The following is a 19,977-nucleotide window of genomic DNA, read 5'->3' as shown; positions in this document are numbered from 1 at the left end:
ATGTTACGGTATTGAATGTTGAGAAATATGTGGAAATCATGCAGTGACTCTCTGGCTTTGTTCCAAATGATGAAAAATGACAGAGAGTGGCATTTCGTCACCTTGGACCTGATGTAATGTAATTTATTAATTAGTTCCTTTTGGGCACTGATACATTTGCACAATCTACAAAGCAGACTTGTGGCTTTGACATATAGGTAAAGTTAAATCAGCATATACAGGATGATTTTTTTATTCCTCATACTATTTCTTTCCTCTGTAGTCTTGTAAGCTTCAAATTTTTCATAAAAAAATATCATTACAATGTAGAGAAAAGTTCAGAGATTTTGTTTGTAACACTGCAAGGGTTGTTCTGGATGAAATATGACAAGACTCATTTCTAATTACTACCCTGAGGTGTATGACAAAGGAATGACCTCAGTATCTACTGATTTAAATTCATGATTTTTATCTCTAGAGTTAATCTCAAGGACAGTGTTCCAGAAGAATTCATGAACATTCATGTGCTGAAGAAAGTTACCAAAGGTGAAATTTTTGGAGCATGTTCTTTGAAATTTAATAGTCCAACTGAAGCACATTATTGATGAACATGTTGGTCACACTGAACATGTTTTGGCGTGAACTTCCCAACATTGCTAAATATAGTTCACATGTTAATTTCTGCTTTTAAACAATGTTGATGCATTGATGCTACATGTGAACTCCTGGCACTCGTCGCCATGATGGGATATTGTGCTGTAACTCTGTACTTCGCAATAAAGATTTATTTATTTATTATGTTCTTCAGGTGAATAAAATGGTGTGATGAATAGAAAATCATCCTGTGGAAGAATACTGCTTTCTGAATACAGGCACTCCTCTATTTACACACAACTCGCAGATATGTACAAAGCACAAAACTGTTGTTATGTTTGGTTATAAGAATCAATTTTGAATGCCTTCGTGATATTTTTCTAAAGCAGATTTCTAGAGGTCACTACCATAAAACAATAAAAACAATTAGCAGTTTCTGGTTTATTGGGCTTTTCTGTTAGCGCAATCTATTATAAACGGGTAGTAAACTCGATCTTATTGCATTTGCAATGATACCGAAAGCTGGAATTCTGTGGAATTTTACGTTATTATGGTGAAATGTGCTTCCCTTTCACTGAAATCTTCAATCATATAAAAAAAAACATAAATAAATTTTCAGAATCTTCTCTCCATTCCTATTTTTTAAAGCTTCGTAAACTTCTTACTTTGTATCTAATTTGTGCATATCATGTTATTTGCAATTTGTGCATGCTGTCCTTTGTTATTGATTGCTTAATTTCTTACTGTTTTAAATTTTATGACAAAAAAAAAATGTCAGTGAACAGAAATATCAATTAGTTACACTATTAATTAATTAATTAAGCTATGTACGTAAGAATAAATTTATTTTTATTTTGCTAACCTGTGGGAAATATTCCGATTTTCACACATCATTTAATTTTGTTAATTGGAGGAAGTAAAGTGTAAATCTGTGCTCTATATCTTTACTTTTATAGCCTGTGGATAATATTTCTCCTACTTTCGCTTCTTAGAATACAATTAAAATTCAGTTCGCAAACATGATCACAGTGACCGGTGCATACTACATATCATGAATCAACAGGGCTTACCTTTATTTTTGATATAGGAAGCTTCTTTTCCAACTCTCCTTGTCCAACTCGCTAATAATTCATGGGGAAGGCGATATCAATTTTGCAAAACATTGTCATAAAGTTAGATTTTGGAGGTCTAAACAGGCTAATAATTAAGGACCGATTTTTCTTTTTGGTCCTGTGGCTAGAATTTTGAGTTAAATTTAGGGGTCTAATAATTGGGTAAGGGGCAGGGGGGTAGGGGTTGGGGGTTATTCTCTACATTCCTTAAGTTGGACTGGAACTTTTCGGGGTATCATGTTCACAGGAAGAGAGTTACTCACAATTACTCACAATTCGATTGTAACTCTCTTCCTGTGAACATGATACCCCGAAAAGTTCCAGTCCAACTTAAGGAATGTAGAGAATAACCCCCAACCCCTACCCCCCCGCCCCTTACCCAATTATTAGACCCCTAAATTTAACTCAAAATTCTAGCCACAGGACCAAAAAGAAAAATCGGTCCTTAATTATTAGCCTGTTTAGACCTCCAAAATCTAACTTTATGACAAAGTTTTGCAAAATTGATATCGCCTTCCCCATGAATTATTAGCGAGTTGGACAAGGAGAGTTGGAAAAGAAGCTTCCTATATCAAAAATAAAGGTAAGCCCTGTTGATTCATAATATAATAGAATATAGGAATTATCGAGCACGTAATAGCTCTCTAGTATCAAATCTATTAAATACTACATATCGTATAGTGAATGGTATTTTTTTTTTAAGAGTCCATCGTAAAGTGATTTTATCATAGATTAAATAAAATTACATATTGTATTTAGATTAAATTAGTTCTAATCATTGTATGTTTTTTCAGGCTCGTTTAACTCGGTTACAAATCGTAAAATGCTGTACATGATGAAGTTAGAGTACTGTATACAGGTCTGGAGGCCTCATTTCAAGAAGGATGTAGAGCTGCTGGAACGAGTACAGAGAAGGGCAACAACATTAGTGAATGGAACAAAGGGGTGCTCTTATGAAGAAAGGCTTAAGTTTTGCAAATTACAGTGTCTGGAGACTAGGCACCAGCGAGGTGATCTGGTAGAGGTGTATAAAGCCTTGAATGGCATTGAGCATGCTCAATGCTGATGGGATTCTTCCTCTAGCTCAGAATAATCACCTGAGAGGGCATAAATTCAAATTGAGGAAAGACAGATGTAGGATAGACGTGCGGAAATTTGCCTTTAGCCAGCGGGTGGTTGGTTGGTGGAACAGACTTCCATCCCTTGTCGTGGAAGTTGATAGCCTAAATAAGTTTAAGGCTCAGCTGGACAGGTATTTCGAACGAACAGAGGGGTGAAGTGGAAGTGTTTTTTTTTTTTTTTTTGGCTGATGCTGCATAAGCTTGCTTTCTTGCATCAAATGCCTCTACTAATGATAATGCTAAGTTTGTTGGGGGTTAAATCTCATGTTTTGTACTGTACTGTACATGTATTTTGTATCTACAAGACCGAAGCTGGATTCACATACATGAAAAAAAAATTATTAAGTACATAAATCGAGGAGTGCCTGTACTCCTTGTTTTTAAATTATTTACATCACCTTGTTACCAGATAATTTATTTTCCAAATTGATTTCATTAAGCAGTGTATATTGTGAATAAGTGCACAGATTAACTGGTAATTTATTTTTATCAACAGAAACATGTTTTGGACAACCACTTTTTTCATTCTGGTTCCAAGCTACACCAGGAGAAAAACAGGAGAAAAAATAGGATATTTGCTACAAATAACAGCATTACATTGGAAACTCCCATATCTGTCATGCAACCAAGAAGTATGCTACTAAAAATTCAACCTGCTGTAACATACTTACATGAAGAATTATTTGATATCATAAAAGGCAATGAAGACAAATTATTTGAAATTATAAAAAGGTAAGCACAATTTTATATTTGTTTAAATTTCTTAAAAAGTTATAGTAAGAGATTTATAAGTATTACTTTTCAATAAAAGTAATAATAATCAGCCTATTTGCAGCATTGCCTCTTTTTACTTAATATTATTGATAAATTTTGTCACAGTGAATGTCAGAATAAATTCCATTAGCTAAACATTGAACAGTTCCTTCACTGCATAAATTGAGTAAACATTAAATTTTTAATAATTAACCTAATGTAAATAGTGTTCTATTATTTATTATATATATATATAAAAATATATATATATATTTTTCATTTTCTATTATTTTTATAAATTTGGGAGTAAGATCAAATCCTCTCAGATATACACTAATTTATTATTAGTAGTAATAGTAGTAGTGGCATATGATGCAAGAAAGAAAGTTAAGCATCAACCTAAAAAAAAAAAAACCTCCCACAACAGATGGAAATTTCTTCCAACAATCAACCACCCACCGGCTGAAAGCAAACTTCCACACATGTATGCTGCAGCCATCCTTCCTCAGTTTGAAATGTCCTGTCGTGGGTAGTCTGAGCAAGACAAAGAATGCCATCAGCATTGAGCTTGCTCAATCCATTAAAGCCTTAAATACCTCAATCAGATTACCTCACAAATGCCTAGTCTCCAGATAGTGAACTGAAGCCTTTGTTCTTTTTCCACTCATTCCAGCAGATCTACATCCTTCCTAAAATGAGCCTTTCCTTGAATAATATATGCAGTATTTGAGATGCAGCCTAACCATTGCCTTATACAAAGGGATAATAGCTTCCTTATCCCTGCTGGCAAAATTCCTGTAATCATTGACAAAAATCCCACGGGCCATCCTGGGAGCCTGTCTGCACTGCTCAAAGAACTTCATATCTGACTGCACAATTACTTGCAGCTCTTTTTCATTTTCCACTAACCTGAGTGTAGTACCACACATTTAGAACATTAATCTGGGTTACTGCTATCTACATGCAGTGCCTTGCATTTGTCATTGTTAAACTTCAACTTCCACATCAGCCTAATTTTTTAGATCTTGTAATTTTCTGTAATTGACAACACCAGTTTTTATGATCATTTTGATTTACTGTGGTTCATGAAAGCTAATTGTAGTTAACATCTAATAGAGAATGTGAGTAAATTGTCCTATTTTGGAAGTACAGTATATATAAATATATATTTATGTAGAATAAATCTCAAATGAGGTTTATTCTACAGATCATATGTATTTTTCATCAAAGTGAAAAATTGGAGAACTGAATTAGGTGTGAATTATATTAGAAGAGCAAGTGAAAAAAATAGATGCTGCAAAAGAAATTTCAAGCAATGAGTAACAGAATAAATTATGTGAATCCTAACAAAAAAGAGTTTCCCCTTTCAAAAATAAATTAATAATTAAATATAATATTTAAAAAAACAGATTCTAATAGATGCCGTGTAATTAGCTATATTTCAATTAGGGTGTGGCTGATGGAGAACTAGTCATGCAGAAACCCACCAAAATATAATGCATCATTCTTAGTACCACTTCAGGTACTCACACATTTATATTTTACTTTTCCTTTACCCTGAATTGTATATAAATACAGTGAAACCTCTCTTAACGGACACTGCTAATTGTGGAAACTCAGGTTTGGATACCTTTGGATACCGGCCAGAAGTATTAGAAATTACGTGTTAATCAATCTCTCCAAAACAGACACACTTTCTATGACAGACACACTTCAGTAGTGTCCTTTTGGTAGTTTCAACCTCCCTAGATGGGACAATGTCAAGGGTAACTGATGTACACATATGCATTTGCAATGGTCATTACAGTAATATTAATTGGACCTGTGTGTGCCATGGATTACTCATGGAGCAGATACAATATGTTGTTAATGTACTCACTAACTGGAAAAGGAATATTTGCAAACTTATTTGTAATCAAAAAATACAGTTTTTCTAAGTGTTGCACACCACTTAACAAGGTAATAAAATTGCGAAACTGAGAGAATTCTGTACAAAGAGTTGCTACAGTACTTTTTTTTTTATTTTTCTAAAATTAAAAAAAAAAAAAGAAAAGGAAAAAAAAGTACTGTAGAAACTCTGTATAATAATATTCTACCAACAGATTATATAGGATAATTTTGACCAGTAGCCCAAATAGGGCATCCACAAACCTCCTTTACAAAACTAAAACATTATTGTGTGAATAGGGTACATATTACAAATCTGAAACTACTTCCGGGTGATGGAAGATACTTTCAATTATTCACGAATGAGGAAAGTGACTCTACAGTAGATGGCAGCATAATTACAAAACTGTAATCATTGCAGAATTTATCAACCCAAGAAGGCACAGAGCATACTTTGATTTAATGAGCTTCAGTCTGCCAGTGCTAAATTTTGAACACAGTTTAAAAAGAAGCCAAGTAAATCTACAATTGTGCAACAGCAAATTCATAAAGGACAGTGTTTGCACAACCATCTTGACAGATGTTGTGGCCAAAAAAAGTCAGTGAGAGCAGAGTGGAGCTGGTTCTAGAAAATTTTTCCATACAGAATGCCAGTTGAGCTTGACGTGCCAAGGTCATCATTGTGTAACACATTATGTAACCATCTGAGGATGAAACCATAAAGTTACAGCTTGTACAGAAGCTATAAATCAACAACAAAACCAAGAGGATGGAATTTTGTGATAGCCATGGATCACTCATGGAGCAGGTGGTAAATTTCTCCATTACAGTTTTGCTGCAGTGTGCACATTTTCTGTTTGATGAATCAAAACTTGAAGATATTCTCTATCACTTGGAAGTGGTTTTAGTTTTGTAAAGGAGATTTGTGGTCATCCTGTACATTCAATATTTCTGTATATTTGATATAAATTCTATGCAAAGTATAAATTCATTACTTTCCCCTGCTACAAAATACTAAATTACTGTCATAGCTGCTTTAGCGACAGCGATATCCAGCTTTGTGACTGAGATAATGACAGTTTTCCCCTAGCTGTAACACACTGATATCATCTGTGTGGTAACACCCTTAAGGTGGTGGAGAAATGTACAATTTGAATTTTGGTCTTCATGATAATTGTATAACTGTGCAATTATCCCTAGACTGTATAATTATACAGTTATCTAGGGATAATTTTACAGTCCAACATGAATTCCCTAAGCATAGGCTGGTAGGTTTCTTTCAGTGATATACAAGAATTTCCCAAGCAGGGACAAAGAGGTGTCATAATCTTATAATGGTGATTACCGCATTATTATAAAGTAATGGTTAGGCTGCATTTTCAGCACTGCATATAGATCTGGAAGCATAATTTTTGGAAGGATGTTGATCTGTGGATGCAGATCCACATCCATATGGGTGCAGAGAAGAATAACAAAATTGGTCGATTACTTAATGCCAATTGCAGTGCCTGAAACAAGGCATTTGTGAGGAGATCTTATTGATATGTTTAAGGCTTTAAATGGATTGGTCCCGAGTGCCAAGCGTATCTAGTGATCAGGCTATTTCTCTGCGATTATAAAGCACTTTCTAAAGTGAGAATGATACAAATTTATACAGTTTAAAGCAAATTCTCTATTGTATAATAGAGAATTTGCTTTAAAATTTGAAAATTGCTGAAAGATATCTTTCAGCAATTCTCAGTTGCTGAAAGATATCAGCACAAAGGATCCTAAGAAAGGAAAAACACCTTTCTTTTATTTATTTTCTAGTTCTACTAACTACTAATCAACTTCTGCTTGGTCACTAGGTGTCACCACGCCTGCTTCCCCGTGTCAGGGCCAGAAACTTGGGAGGAAAAGCTCTCACTCCCAGGGATAAAAGGAGCAAACATGAATGATACAAATATCACAACCACAGATCCCAAAGATCTGACTCCTTTGAGTTGGAAAAATGAGGATAATGAGACTAATTTAACCAAAAAGACAAAAAAAGGAATAACATTGCTTCATGCACCCACTTTTCTAGTCCTTCATTCAACATCAGAACAGCCATTGGGAAAACTGTGGCCATTTGTCATCCAAAAATGTCTAGAAAGTGTGGCTGGAACACCAAAAAATGTCAAGTGACTGAAATCAGGCGACATTTTAGTTGAGACAGCCAATGCAAAACATGCAGAAAGACTGCTTTAGATGAGAACTTTTGGTGGGATCCCAGTAGCGGTCTCTCCCCATAATAGCCTAAATACATCAAAAGGAGTAATTTCTGAATGGGACCTTATTAGTGTCTCAGAAGGAGAAATTAAAAATGAGCTGGAAGATAAAGGTGTCATAGCTGTGAGAAGGATTAAAGTTACTAGAGATGGTATATTTACTCCAACTAGAAATCTGATACTGACCTTTAACACTCCCAAACCACCTACATCGATGAAGGCCGGATATCTAAATTGTAACATCAGACCATACATTCCGATTCCTCTCCGCTGCTTTAAATGCCAAAAGTATGGTCATTCACAAATGGCATGCCGTGGAGTTCCTATCTGTTCTAACTGTGGATCTCAAGATCACACCAATCATAACTGTCCAGCCAAGCAACCGAAGTGTCCAAATTGTAAGGGAGACCATTCCGCGTATTCTAAGAACTGTGAATTCTGGAAAAGAGAAAAGCAGATTCAACAATATAGAGTAGAACACTCCGTCACATACCAAGGAGCTAAGAGAACTGTACTCCCGACTATTTTAAACAGACCTTCCTATGCACAAGTCATAAAGAATCGGTGTACAATAGAGACCCAAACAAATTTCATGATTCCTCCAAAGAAGTCTATTTCAGACTGGGCACAAGATCTACTTATCACATCCCAGCCAAAACAAAAAGAGAAAGTCATAAACACACCACTATCTGTACCTCCCAATGCAAAACACTCAGAAACGAAAGCCTCAGAAAAACGTAATATCATAAGCCAGAAGCCAACAGAACAAATGGATACAGAAGTGACCAATCAAGCAGAGGAATCAGTACTAGAGATTTTTGTGGAAGAAGATATGCAAACCATATTTTCCAAAGGAAAAACCTAAACTCGAAAAGCTTAAAGCAACGTCTAACAGTCTGACACATTTTCCAAGACCAAATAATGGGGACTATAATCCAATGGAACTGCAGAGGTTTCCGCACTAATATACATGATATATATGATCTGATTGCACAGCATACCCCGTGTCTTTGCCTGCAAGAAACATATCTCAGACCTCAAGACTCTCCCACAGTAAAGAACTATATCACATACCGTAAAGACAGAGTAACAGGCGGCATGACCCATGGTGGTGTGGCAATTTTGGTAAATTCACACATTCCTTCCCAATTTTTTCCATTAAACACAACCCTTGAAGCGGTTGCAGTACGTATAGCCATTAAATCTCTCATAACCATTATAACAATTTACATTCCCCCAAACCAAGAATTACAACAACAAGACTTAGAAGATATACTAACTCAGTTACTTCCACCCTTCTGTATACTGGGAGACCTCAATGGACACAGCCCTGTGTGGGGTAACACAGCCATAGGCCGGAGAGGAAAACAGATTGAAAAATGGATAGAACAGAATGACTTAACCCTGTTGAACGATGGCACACACATACATACACACATCTTCCATCAGGAAACAGCATGGCTATTGACCTATCATTATGCTCTCCAACATTATTTCCAATACTTGATTGGTCTGTACACAGAGATCCTCTCAGCAGCGATCACTATCTGATGATCATTACCATGATATCAGGAACGACATGTCAGTCACGTAGAAATCCCAGATGGAAAGTAAATGAAGTGGATTGGGAAAAGTATAAATCTGTTGCAAAATTAGACGCAGATATTATCAAGCAAAAACCGTTAGATGCAGCAGTACAATATGTAACAAATAAACTAATCCAAGCTGCTGAGCAGACTATTCCAAAAACATCATCACACCTTTCAGCACATCCAAAATCATGGTGGAATGAAGAATGTTTACACACTAAAAGAGAGAGAAATAAAACCTGGAATAATTTCCGAAGATGTCCCACTACAGAGAACCTTGTATTATTCAAAAAAGGCACGAGCACGAGCCAGATATGTTAGAAGAGCCAGTAGGACAGCATCCTGGATAAAATTTGCATCCACTTTAACAAGTTCCACACCATCTCAAACTGTCTGGAATAAAATCAGAAAAATGAATGGCACCGCACAGCCTTCAGAAACAGCTAATGCACTGGCTGAAACCTTTGCCAAAACATCAGCAACCACATCATATACTCCTAGTTTTTAAATATACAAGGCAAGAATAGAAAAACACAATCTGAATTTTTCCACAAGAAATGATGAACAGTACAACCTTCCTTTAACTTTTCATGAATTAAAAACAGCTCTGCACAGACAAAGCAAAGCGCTGTAGGACCAGACCAAATTCACTACATGATGATAAAGGAACTTGACCACCAGTCCCAAATGGCATTACTTGAACTGTATAACAAAAGCTTCCTAGAAATCCCAGTTTCCAGATAGTTGACATCGTGCAATAATTCTGGCTTTCCCAAAACCGGGAAAGGATCTTTCTAATCCATGCAACTACCATCCAATTGCTTTAACAAGTTGCCTAGGCAAAGTTATGGAAAAAATCATCAACGCTCATTTAATGTGGTATTTGAACAGTAATAATCTTCTCGACCCGGGACAGCATGGTTTTAGGAAAAATCACTGAACTTATAAAATTGACCTACTTATAAAATTAGAAAACAAGTATACGGAATGCCTTCATCTGAAAGGAACATCACGTCATGATCTGCTTTGATATAGAAAAAGCTTATGATATGGCATGGCATTATGGAATTCTCCAAAACCTATACCTCCTTGGTTTACGTCGACATCTTCCTAAATATATCCAAAATTTCTTGTAACACAGGACATTCCAAGTTAGGCTGCAGACAACCCTTTCAAAGGTTTTCAACCAAGAAGAAGGAGTGCCTCGGGGGTCTGTGTTTAGCACTACCTTTTTGCTGTTAAAATAAATACAATAACCGAGCACATTCCAAGAATCGTTGATGCAGCTTTATACGTTGACGATTTCAGCATTTCCTATCACTCTCAGAATATGCGAAGTATAGAACAGCAGCTACAAGGAACAATAAACAAAATAAGCAAATGGGCTCAAACAAATGGCTTCCGGATTTCCACACAAAAAACTGTGTATATACGCTTCTGTAGAAAACGAAACCTACACCCTGATCCTGAATTGAAACTTGACAGACATATTATCCCAGTAGTACCAAGCATAAGATTCTTAGGACTTCTCTTGGATAAGAAACTAACATTCCTTGATCACATTAAACAACTCAGGCTTTCTTGCTTAAAGAAATTGAACATTCTCAGAGTTCTTTCCGCAACAACTTGCTTTCCACAAGTTGTTGTGGATGGTATCAATATACACTTCTCAAACTTTATCGATTTGTAGTTCGTTCCAAACTAGATTATGGAGCAGCTGTTTACGACTCGGCGAAACCAAGTGCATTGAGATGGTTAGACCTCATACACCACAGTGCACTCCGTATAGCACTTGGAGCTTTCCGAACTTCACCTATACAAAGCCTTTATGCAGAAGCCCATGAACCTTCATTACAGCTTAGATGACAGAACTTGTTATTACACTATGCCGTCAAGATAAAATCTATCAGTGATCATCCAAATAGAGATTTTCTGTTTTCATATAACTGAGAAAACATATACCAAGCCCATCCATGGATGAATTGACCTGCCAACATCCACCTGAAAGATTTACTACTAAGCCGAGAGCTTGATTATGACAACATATCTACTGCAATTGCACAGACCATTCCACCATGGTGCATAGTTCAACCCATATATATGTATTTTCAAACCTGGGGGAAAAACACTCTATCAAGAAAAAACTACCAGCAGTTATATGCAGCATACAAAGAACAATATCCACATCACACTTTCATATATACAGATGGGTCTAAATCAGAGACTTTTGTAGGAGCTGCAATTCATTTTGAGGATCGTACCTTCATCCAACAACTCCCAAAAGAATGCAGTATTTTTACTGCCAAATTACAAGCCATTTCAATGGCTATAAACCAAATCAAACATAAACAGATAGCAAACAGCATTATTTTCATGGACTCGCTTAGCTCTGTTACTGCCTTGCAGAACGCAAATACCAAAGGATACCCAATCCTACAACATATCCAATTTTCAGTATCAAAGCTATTACAAAGAAATTGCAATATCAGATTATGTTGGATTCCAGGCCACACAGGAATAACTGGAAGCAAAAGAACAGACAAAGCAGCAAAAAAAGCTTCCACCTCTGATTATACCTTTTACGTACTACCATATACAGATTACAAGTCCTTAATCGACCAAAGCGGTACAAAACAATGGCAACAACACTGGCTAGATCAGACTAACAACGAACTTTGTCTAATTAAAGAAACACTTCGACCGTGGCCTACTAGTTTCCGATCGAATAGACGGGAAGAAGTGACCCTTGCTCAATTGCGAATCGGGTATACATATATGACTCACTCTTACCTACTCAGAGGTGAAGACCCCCCAATGTCAAAACCGTCAAGTTCCACTAACTATACATCACTTCAAGGTGAACTTCCAAAATTTCATAGAGAACAACTAAAAGCCTTTCAAACAATAATGAATGCACAAAACAACTTAATGCTTAAAACAATTTTAAATAACCAGTCAAATATTACTGATGCTTTCTTCTTCCTTAAGTTAACTGGATACTTCAAAAACATATAAAATGAATAGTATACCATTTATAGAGAAGCTACATGACTATAAAGGAGAATCTTGGCTTTATCCTAAACCACAAAAGTGAAAAATGCTGATATACGGAACTCTCCTACCTACGCTAGGTGAGTTATAGCTTAAGCTGCTCTTGCACCAGTAGCTCTTAAACAACAACAACAAAAATTAAATGGATTGAGTAAACTAAATACTGGTGACATTCTTACTCTTTCTCAAAAAACACACACATAAGAGCATGTAAATTTAAACTGAAAAAAAAGGGTGGTTGCAGGATAAATGTGTGAAAGTTTGGTTTCAGCCAGAGTTGTAATTGATTGTTGAACAAATTTACATCTGGTGTTGTGGAAGTTTTTTTTTTTTTTTTTTAATGAAAACCCCAAACATGAGAGGTAGCAGAACATATAGTACTTTGTACCGTGCTTCGGTTGGAGGTTGAGAAGACGAAAGAAGATATTTGTTGACATTAGACTTGAACTTCTGTAGACTAATTTTCAGGAAATACATACGAAGGAAGGTTGTTCCAGAAAACGGCAGTTGAACAAGTGAACGAGGAAGATGAAAAGTTGGTTCTGTGAGTTTGAAGTTGGACATTAAATGGATGTTGGCTGATGTTGGCACGTGTTCTGACTCTTTTGAAAGAGAGAGAGCGGGAATTACAGAAACCAGTTCAGAAGAACAGTGCCCATGGAAGTATCTGTAGAAAAGGCATGCAGCAGAAACAGTACGTCTATGAGACGATTGGAGAGAGACTGTTAGAGAGGAGTCATTAATTAACCTAACTGCCCTCTTCTGAATGGAATCTAAAAGCCTGAGAGAAGATTTTTGAGGGCACCGCGCCAGATGTGTGAAGAATATATCAAAATGGTAGGGCAGATTTGCGATTTGTACAGAATGAACAGCTGTTTGGAAGAAAAGTAACACCGAGAGCAAAAGAGAAAACCAAGTTTTTTAGATGCAGAGGAAGCAATATTTGTAATGTGCAAGTGCCAAGAGAGATTAGAAGTCAGGGTAATCCCCAAAAGAGATATATCATTTTGCCTAGAAATCAGAGTGTCACCAAAGATAAGCATAGGAGCAGAAGAATCCTTTTTGCGAGATATAAGACAAGACTGAGATTTAGAAGGATTGAAATCAACTAACTTGTCTTTGCCCCACTGGAGAATTACCTGGAGATCAGCATTTAAGGAATTAGTAACAGATTTTCAAGAATTTGAAGCGATTCAACAGGACAAGGTTTCTCAAAATGGAAAGTAGAATGCAATGTGCTATCATCAGCAAAACTATGGATAGGATTTCCAGTCAATGGGAGAAGGTCATTAATATACAAGAGGAAAAGAGTGGGTGAAAGAACTGAACCTTGGGGGGTACTAGCATTGGTGGAGAAGTCAGAAGACAGACACCATCTACCATCACCCTCAGTGAGCGATCAGAGAGAAAACTGGATAACCAATAAAAAAAAACAGTTGGCAAACCATAAGATGGAAGCTTGTTTAGAAGTCCTTTATGCCAAACACTATCGAAAGCCTTTGAGATGTCAAGAGCAACTGCTTCTGTTTCACCAAACTTTTCCATTGAATTTGTCCATAAATGAGTAACAGAAGCCACAATATCACCAGTGGATCGACACTGACAGGATCCATACTGGCGATCGTTGATCAGACTGAAGGTTTCTAGGTAGTTTAAGAGTTGGCGGTTAATTGATTTCTCCATTACTTTAGAAAGAGTAGAAGTAATTGCCATAGGACGATAATTGGATGGGAGGAATTTGTCACCCTTTTTAGGAACTGGCTGGATAGGAGCAAATTTCCAAGCAGAAGGAAAAGCACCTTTGTAATAAGAAAGTGAAAAAAAGGCGGCAAAGAAGAGGAGTAAGTTCAGGAGCACAGGTTTTGAGAACAAGTGGAGAGATACCATCAGCACCTGGAGCTTTCTTAGCATCAAGATTTGTCAAAATCCTTCTAACATCCTTTTGACGGAAGACCACAGGAGGCATTGAATGGAGGGTGCTAGGAATGGTGGGAGGTGTTTTACCAAGATCATTAATACATGAACTGGAAGAAAAATGGGATGCTAGCAGGTCAGCTTTATCCTTGGCCGAAGTGACAACAGAACCATCTGGTTTTGACAAAGGTGGGAACAGAGATGGGCAAAAGTTGCGGCCAATAGCTTTGGCAAGAGACAAGAATGCTCGTTTACCATTAGGGCAAGAAGCAAGTTTTCTACTCTTAGCCTGTTCAAAATCTAGTTTGGACTGATTAATAATTGCTTTACAATTCTGCGAGCTTTGGTGTAGGCAGAAATGAAACTGAAGAATTCGAAACAAGCCAATTATGATGTGCAACGTTCTTCTCTTGAACAGTCTTAGCATATTTATTGGAAAACCAATGTTTGGATAAAGGACGAGATTTTAAAGTGGAGTGTGGAATAAAGGATTCCATTCCCACAAGAATAATTTCACTGACACGATATGAGCAAACGTTGACATCAGAAGTTTTGAAACAGTAGCCCGACCAAGGAAAAGAAGAAAAGAAATCGGAGAAGAGACAATCACCAATTTGTGATCTGAGGTGCCTAAAGGGCCACTCACTTCGACTGTGTACTAAGAAGGGTTGTTTGTGAAAAAAAGATCAAGCGTGTTTCTGTATGGTTAGGATTGTCCGATATTCTTGTAGGTAAATGAACAATCTGTGCTAGGTCATTAGTAATTGCAAAAGCCTCACATCTTGACCAGCTGGGTCGGTGTGACTAGAAAACGGAAGCCAGCTGGAGTTATGACATTAAAATCACCAAGAAATATTACCTCACTGTTTGGAAAGTTGAACTGAAGAAAGTCAAGTTGCAAAGAGAGGAAGTCAAAGAGCTCCAAGTGATTAGTGGAGAACTGTAGAGACAACAGATGAAGTTGACACAATGAGGTAGAGAGATTTTAAGCGAGAGAAGATCGAAAAGGGGAGATTCCAAATTACCAAGTCTCTGACAGGGAATATCGGTACGGACATATGCACAAGTACCACCCTTGAGGCAAAATGAATTATACAGCGAAAAATTTGGGCAACTGAAATGAGCAGTAGTTGAATCAATCAATAACTGAGATTCTGTCAGAAAAAAGTACATGGGGTTTGGCAGACTGCAAGTGGAAATGGACGTTGTTGAGATTAGAACTGAGACCACGTATATTTGTGAAATGAACTAGGAAGTGTTTGGGAGGTTTTTGATCTTTTTGCAGATAAGCTTACTCTATTAGTTTGACAATTCATAGTGTATTCAATAGTAAGAAAGAGTGGGGGGACATGATGTATGAAGTAATGAAATTTTTGGATATGGCCTACACATGGTAATAATATACCCAGATCGTTCACATAACGTGGCCTCGACAATGCCCCCCACATACATACTACTCGGACTCCCTCCAGTCACTATCTGGCAGAGTAGAGGTAGCAAGATTATACACTAGCTGATCTGGAAGCCTCCTAAAGAGTTACCAATAGGTTCGGTCCGGTGTACTAGCTAGCGGCCGGCCTGCGAACACCATTTCAGAGCTGTACCCTAGAAATGTAAGGAAGATTGGATCTGGCCATGATGTTCATCATAACCTTAAAAGTCATCAATCATACTGCATGACGGAAGTGATGGGGAAGTGTTCATTGGGACTTGGCTCTGGGGAATAAACATGGGTTTCACCACTTCAAGCCTCCAATAACCAAAGTTGTGGTATTTCACCGGTTACTTATGATGTTACCAATGGTGAATTCTAAATGGGAAGCCTTTAGGGACTTAATCTTTGAGGCTACTAAGCTTTTCATACCAACTAACAGAGGGGCCACACTCCTCCATGTGGTGTGGGTGCAACACCTCGACCCCTGCTTACGTTGGTTCACACCTGGGTGGTCACCCACAATGTGCTAGTGCATGGAGGTTATACCCAGAATTACAGTGAGATCAACTGACGATATTACCAACAGTAAATTTTAAGTGGGAAGCATTCAAGGAATTAATCGTGGATGCTACTAAAAGTTTCATACCTATTAAGAAATATTGTTCAAGGTTTAGGCCTAAATGGTTATCAAATGAACTAATGAGACTCGTGACAGAGAAGAAAAATGCATGGGATGCATATAAATTATCAAGTGACTCAGAAGCCTATGGCAGATATAAGCTAGTCTGTAATCAGGTCACAAAGGAGGTTAGGCAGGCGAAGGCGGATTACGAGAAATCTTTGGCAAAAGATGCTAAGAAAAACAGCAAGGATTTCTTTACTTATATAAACTCTAAATGGAAGGGGATGAATCTGATTGGTCCATAATAAAACAGGCCTACGTGCTCTGGATTCATAATGCGAAAATTTATTTTTATTTGTTACACAGAGCATTAATAAAACTACAATAAAACTTCTACAGAGTGGTTTGGTCTATCGCATCTCTTGCCGTGACTGCATGAGCTGCTACTTTGGAGAGACTGGACGTCGACTCGAGAAACGTCTCTCAGAACATAAAAGGGCGATCCGTTTGGCAGATGTAGAACACTCAGCTATCGCCGAGCATATCTGCACAACCCACCACGACATCGACCCACACCGCGATGTCGTGGTTGTGGACAGGTCCCACCATTACCTGAGGTGTACCTGGTTGGAATTGCTAAATATAAAATGCTCAGATACCGCTTTGAACAGGAACAGTGGTTGTCAAGTTAACCCCATCACAGAGTCAGTAATTCTATCCATAGACAAACGCTGGCCACGTGACCAACATACGTCACAGCCACAAACATCAACAAACAATTAACCACGTGCCTCATGCACCATCCTGGCAGTGCATCTCTATTCCAACTGCCATTCAAGTATTTTAATCCGATGAAGGCTGCCACCCAGCCGAAAGCTAATTTATTTATTGTAGTTTTATTAATGCTCTGTGTAACAAATAAAAATAAATTTTCGCACTGATTGGTCCACTTGATATCGACGGTTCGACTGTTGATGATCCTGCTCAGATAGCAAACAAACTGAATGAGTATTTTGCATCTACATTCACACATAAGGAGTTATTAAGGTTTGAAAATGGCAGAAGGTTACCAAATTGTAGCAGAGTGCTTAATGATTTTGTAATAACTAAGAGCAAAGTGGAGGAGAAATTGTTGAAGTTAAACATAAGAAAGGCACCTGGGGTGGATGGGATCTATCAAGTTATATTAAAGGAGGCAGCAAAGCAACTAAGCAAACCCTTAGCCATAATTATGAGAGCATCCTTGGACTCAGGGGAGGTCCCCCTGGACTGGAGATGTGCAAATGTATCCCCAATTCACAAAGGGGGATCGAAGGGTGACATGAGTAATTACAGACCAGTTAGTTTAACTTCTGTTCCGGGTAAAATAATGGAGTCACTGGTTAAAGATGCAGGATCATCTAGACAAGACTGCAGCAATAATTCAGACACAGCATGGGTTTGTTAAGGGAAAGTCTTGTCTGACAAATTTTATAGGATATTATGATGTGGATACAAAGGAACTGGATGCAAAAAATCATTTTGGTATCATATATTTGGATTTCAGGAAAGCTTTTGACACTGTTGCACATGGAAGACTATTGTACAAATTGGAGCAGAATGGTATTAAGGGAATTTGCTACAATGGATAAAAGGATGGTTGAGTGGGAGAAGACAGAGGGTAGTAATTAATAGGTGCTGCTCTTCGTGGGCTAATGTTATTAGCGGAGTCCCACAGGGTTTGGTGTTGGGTCCTCTGTTGTTTTGTATATTTATCAGTGATATTGATGAAGGTATATCAGGCTTAGTGTTGAAGTTTGCAGATGATACAGAGGTTGGCAGGGTTGTTAATGACAGTAATGGCAGTGTACTACTGCAACAGGATCTAGATAATTTGGGCAGATGGGCTAAGAAGTGGCAACTGAAGTTGAACGTTGACAAATGCAAAGTACTGCATATGGGTAGAAGTAACCCCAGAGAAATGTACCAACTGTGTGGTAGTATACTTAAGGTGGTAGAAAATGAAAAAGACCTGGGAGTAATTGTGCAGTCAGATATGAAGTTTTCTGAGCAATGCAGACAGGCTGCCAGGGCAGGTCATTGGGTTTTGTCAATGATATATAGGAATTTTGCTAGCAGGGAAAAGGAGGTGATTGTCCCTCAGTATAAGACAATGGTCAGGCCACGCCTTGAGTACTTCCTTTTAGGAAGTACTCAAGGCGTGGCCTGACTTCCAAATCTACATCCTTTTAGGAAGGATGTAGATTTGCTTGAGTGTGTACAGAGAAGGGCATTGGTGAGGGGAATGAAGGGATCCTCTTACCAAGAGAGAGACTAGGCACCTGCGCAGTGATCTGATTGAAATATATATATAGGAAATATATAGGAAAAATGGGCATTTAGGAGGTGTATAAGGCCTTGAATGGGCTGAGCACGCTGAATTCTGATGGGATCCTTCCACTTGTTCAGATTACGAACCTAAGGGGGCATAAATTCATATTAAGAAAAGTCAGCTGTAGAATAGATGTGCGGAAATTTGCCTTTAGCCAACAGGTGGTTAATTGCTGGAAAAAACTTCCATCTGTCATTGTGGAAGTTGATAGGTTAAAAAATTTAAGGAGGAACTGGACAGGCATTTGGAGGGAATGGTGTGATGTTTTTTTTTTTTTTTTTTGGCTGATTCTGTATAAGCTCATACAGTTGTTTTCTTGCATCACATGCCACTATTACTAATACTACTATTACTGAAAGTCCCACCATCATGAAGGTGCAAGCAGAGGATTTGGCTGTCACAGACCATCCAGACTTTGCCAAAATTGGGTCCACTTGACTTGAATGTTACCCGAATATCAGTTCCATTAGTGTTTTAGACTCCCAGATAGCAAGTACAGCTTGTCTGGCATATCTGAGAGAATGTCTGTGACAATCTCAAGGACCAAGTGGGTAGTTTTAATAAATTTAAGAAGGATTAGACAACTTGCTAAAGGTGGATATACAGATGAGGTTTTCCTTTTTTGGCCGATATTGTATAAGCTTGCTTCCTTGCATCAATTTGCCACTACTAATAATAATATGAATACTCAAAAGCAACCTATGTTTAGGTTGCTTAAACCTGAAAACTCCTATTAGAGACAAGACAACCCATTTTAGGGTTCAAAATGTGTCAAATTCTGAATGGTTACTGACCTATGAGCTCCAAATAGAGTGCATGCACTTTTCTTTTGTTGTTATAAAATTTTATACTCTGTGTACACTTAATATAATTTTTTTTTCTCATTTCAGGCAAAATGTGTCAGTACTTCAACTACAACGTGCAATAAAAGAGCCTAGAACTTATCTTCTTGAAATTGCAGGAAATTTAATGCCAAATGAAAACCAAATAGAGAGAGAGCTATTTCATTTAATAATTAATCTGAAAGTAATTAAATGAAAACTTCTTCATATTGAGTATCTGAGGAAAACATGAAATGGTATATTACTAAACACTGAGTTACTGGTGCATTATTATAAAAAAAAGAGTTTACCATTGGTTATTTATATAATTTCACTGTAGTAATGTGTAATGTTTATTTCAGAGACTGCTTAAAGCAGATTTGATATTCCTTTCAAGATGGAATAGGAACCTCAGAATTTTCTAAAAAAAAACTTTTTATTTTCAATAAAATGCTTAAATTTAAAAGTGGCACAGATTA

The 19,977-nt window shown here is 37.3% G+C and overlaps 1 protein-coding gene across 3 annotated transcripts in view; it reads left to right on the top strand.

Moving 5' to 3' along the window:
* LOC150080668 (fibrillin-2-like) overlaps window positions 1-19,740 on the top strand; it is a 1,460,049-nt gene extending 1,440,309 nt beyond the window's left edge. For all 3 annotated transcript variants that reach the window (XM_090381969.1, XM_090381968.1, XM_090381967.1), the window contains exons 66-67: window positions 3,303-3,538; window positions 19,568-19,740. In XM_090381969.1, the coding sequence (XP_090238095.1) occupies window positions 3,303-3,538; window positions 19,568-19,715 (384 nt within the window). In that variant the 3' untranslated portion in view covers window positions 19,716-19,740. The remainder of the gene's footprint in view (window positions 1-3,302; window positions 3,539-19,567) is intronic.
* The last annotated feature ends 237 nt before the right edge of the window (window positions 19,741-19,977 follow it).

Source organism: Mastigoproctus giganteus, chromosome 9, assembly GCF_048544385.1.
Source record: "Mastigoproctus giganteus isolate SK-2022 chromosome 9, ASM4854438v1, whole genome shotgun sequence".
NCBI lineage: Eukaryota > Metazoa > Arthropoda > Arachnida > Uropygi > Thelyphonidae > Mastigoproctus > Mastigoproctus giganteus.
Note: the sequence above shows the minus strand (reverse complement) of the source record. Positions and strands in the feature narration are given on the sequence as shown.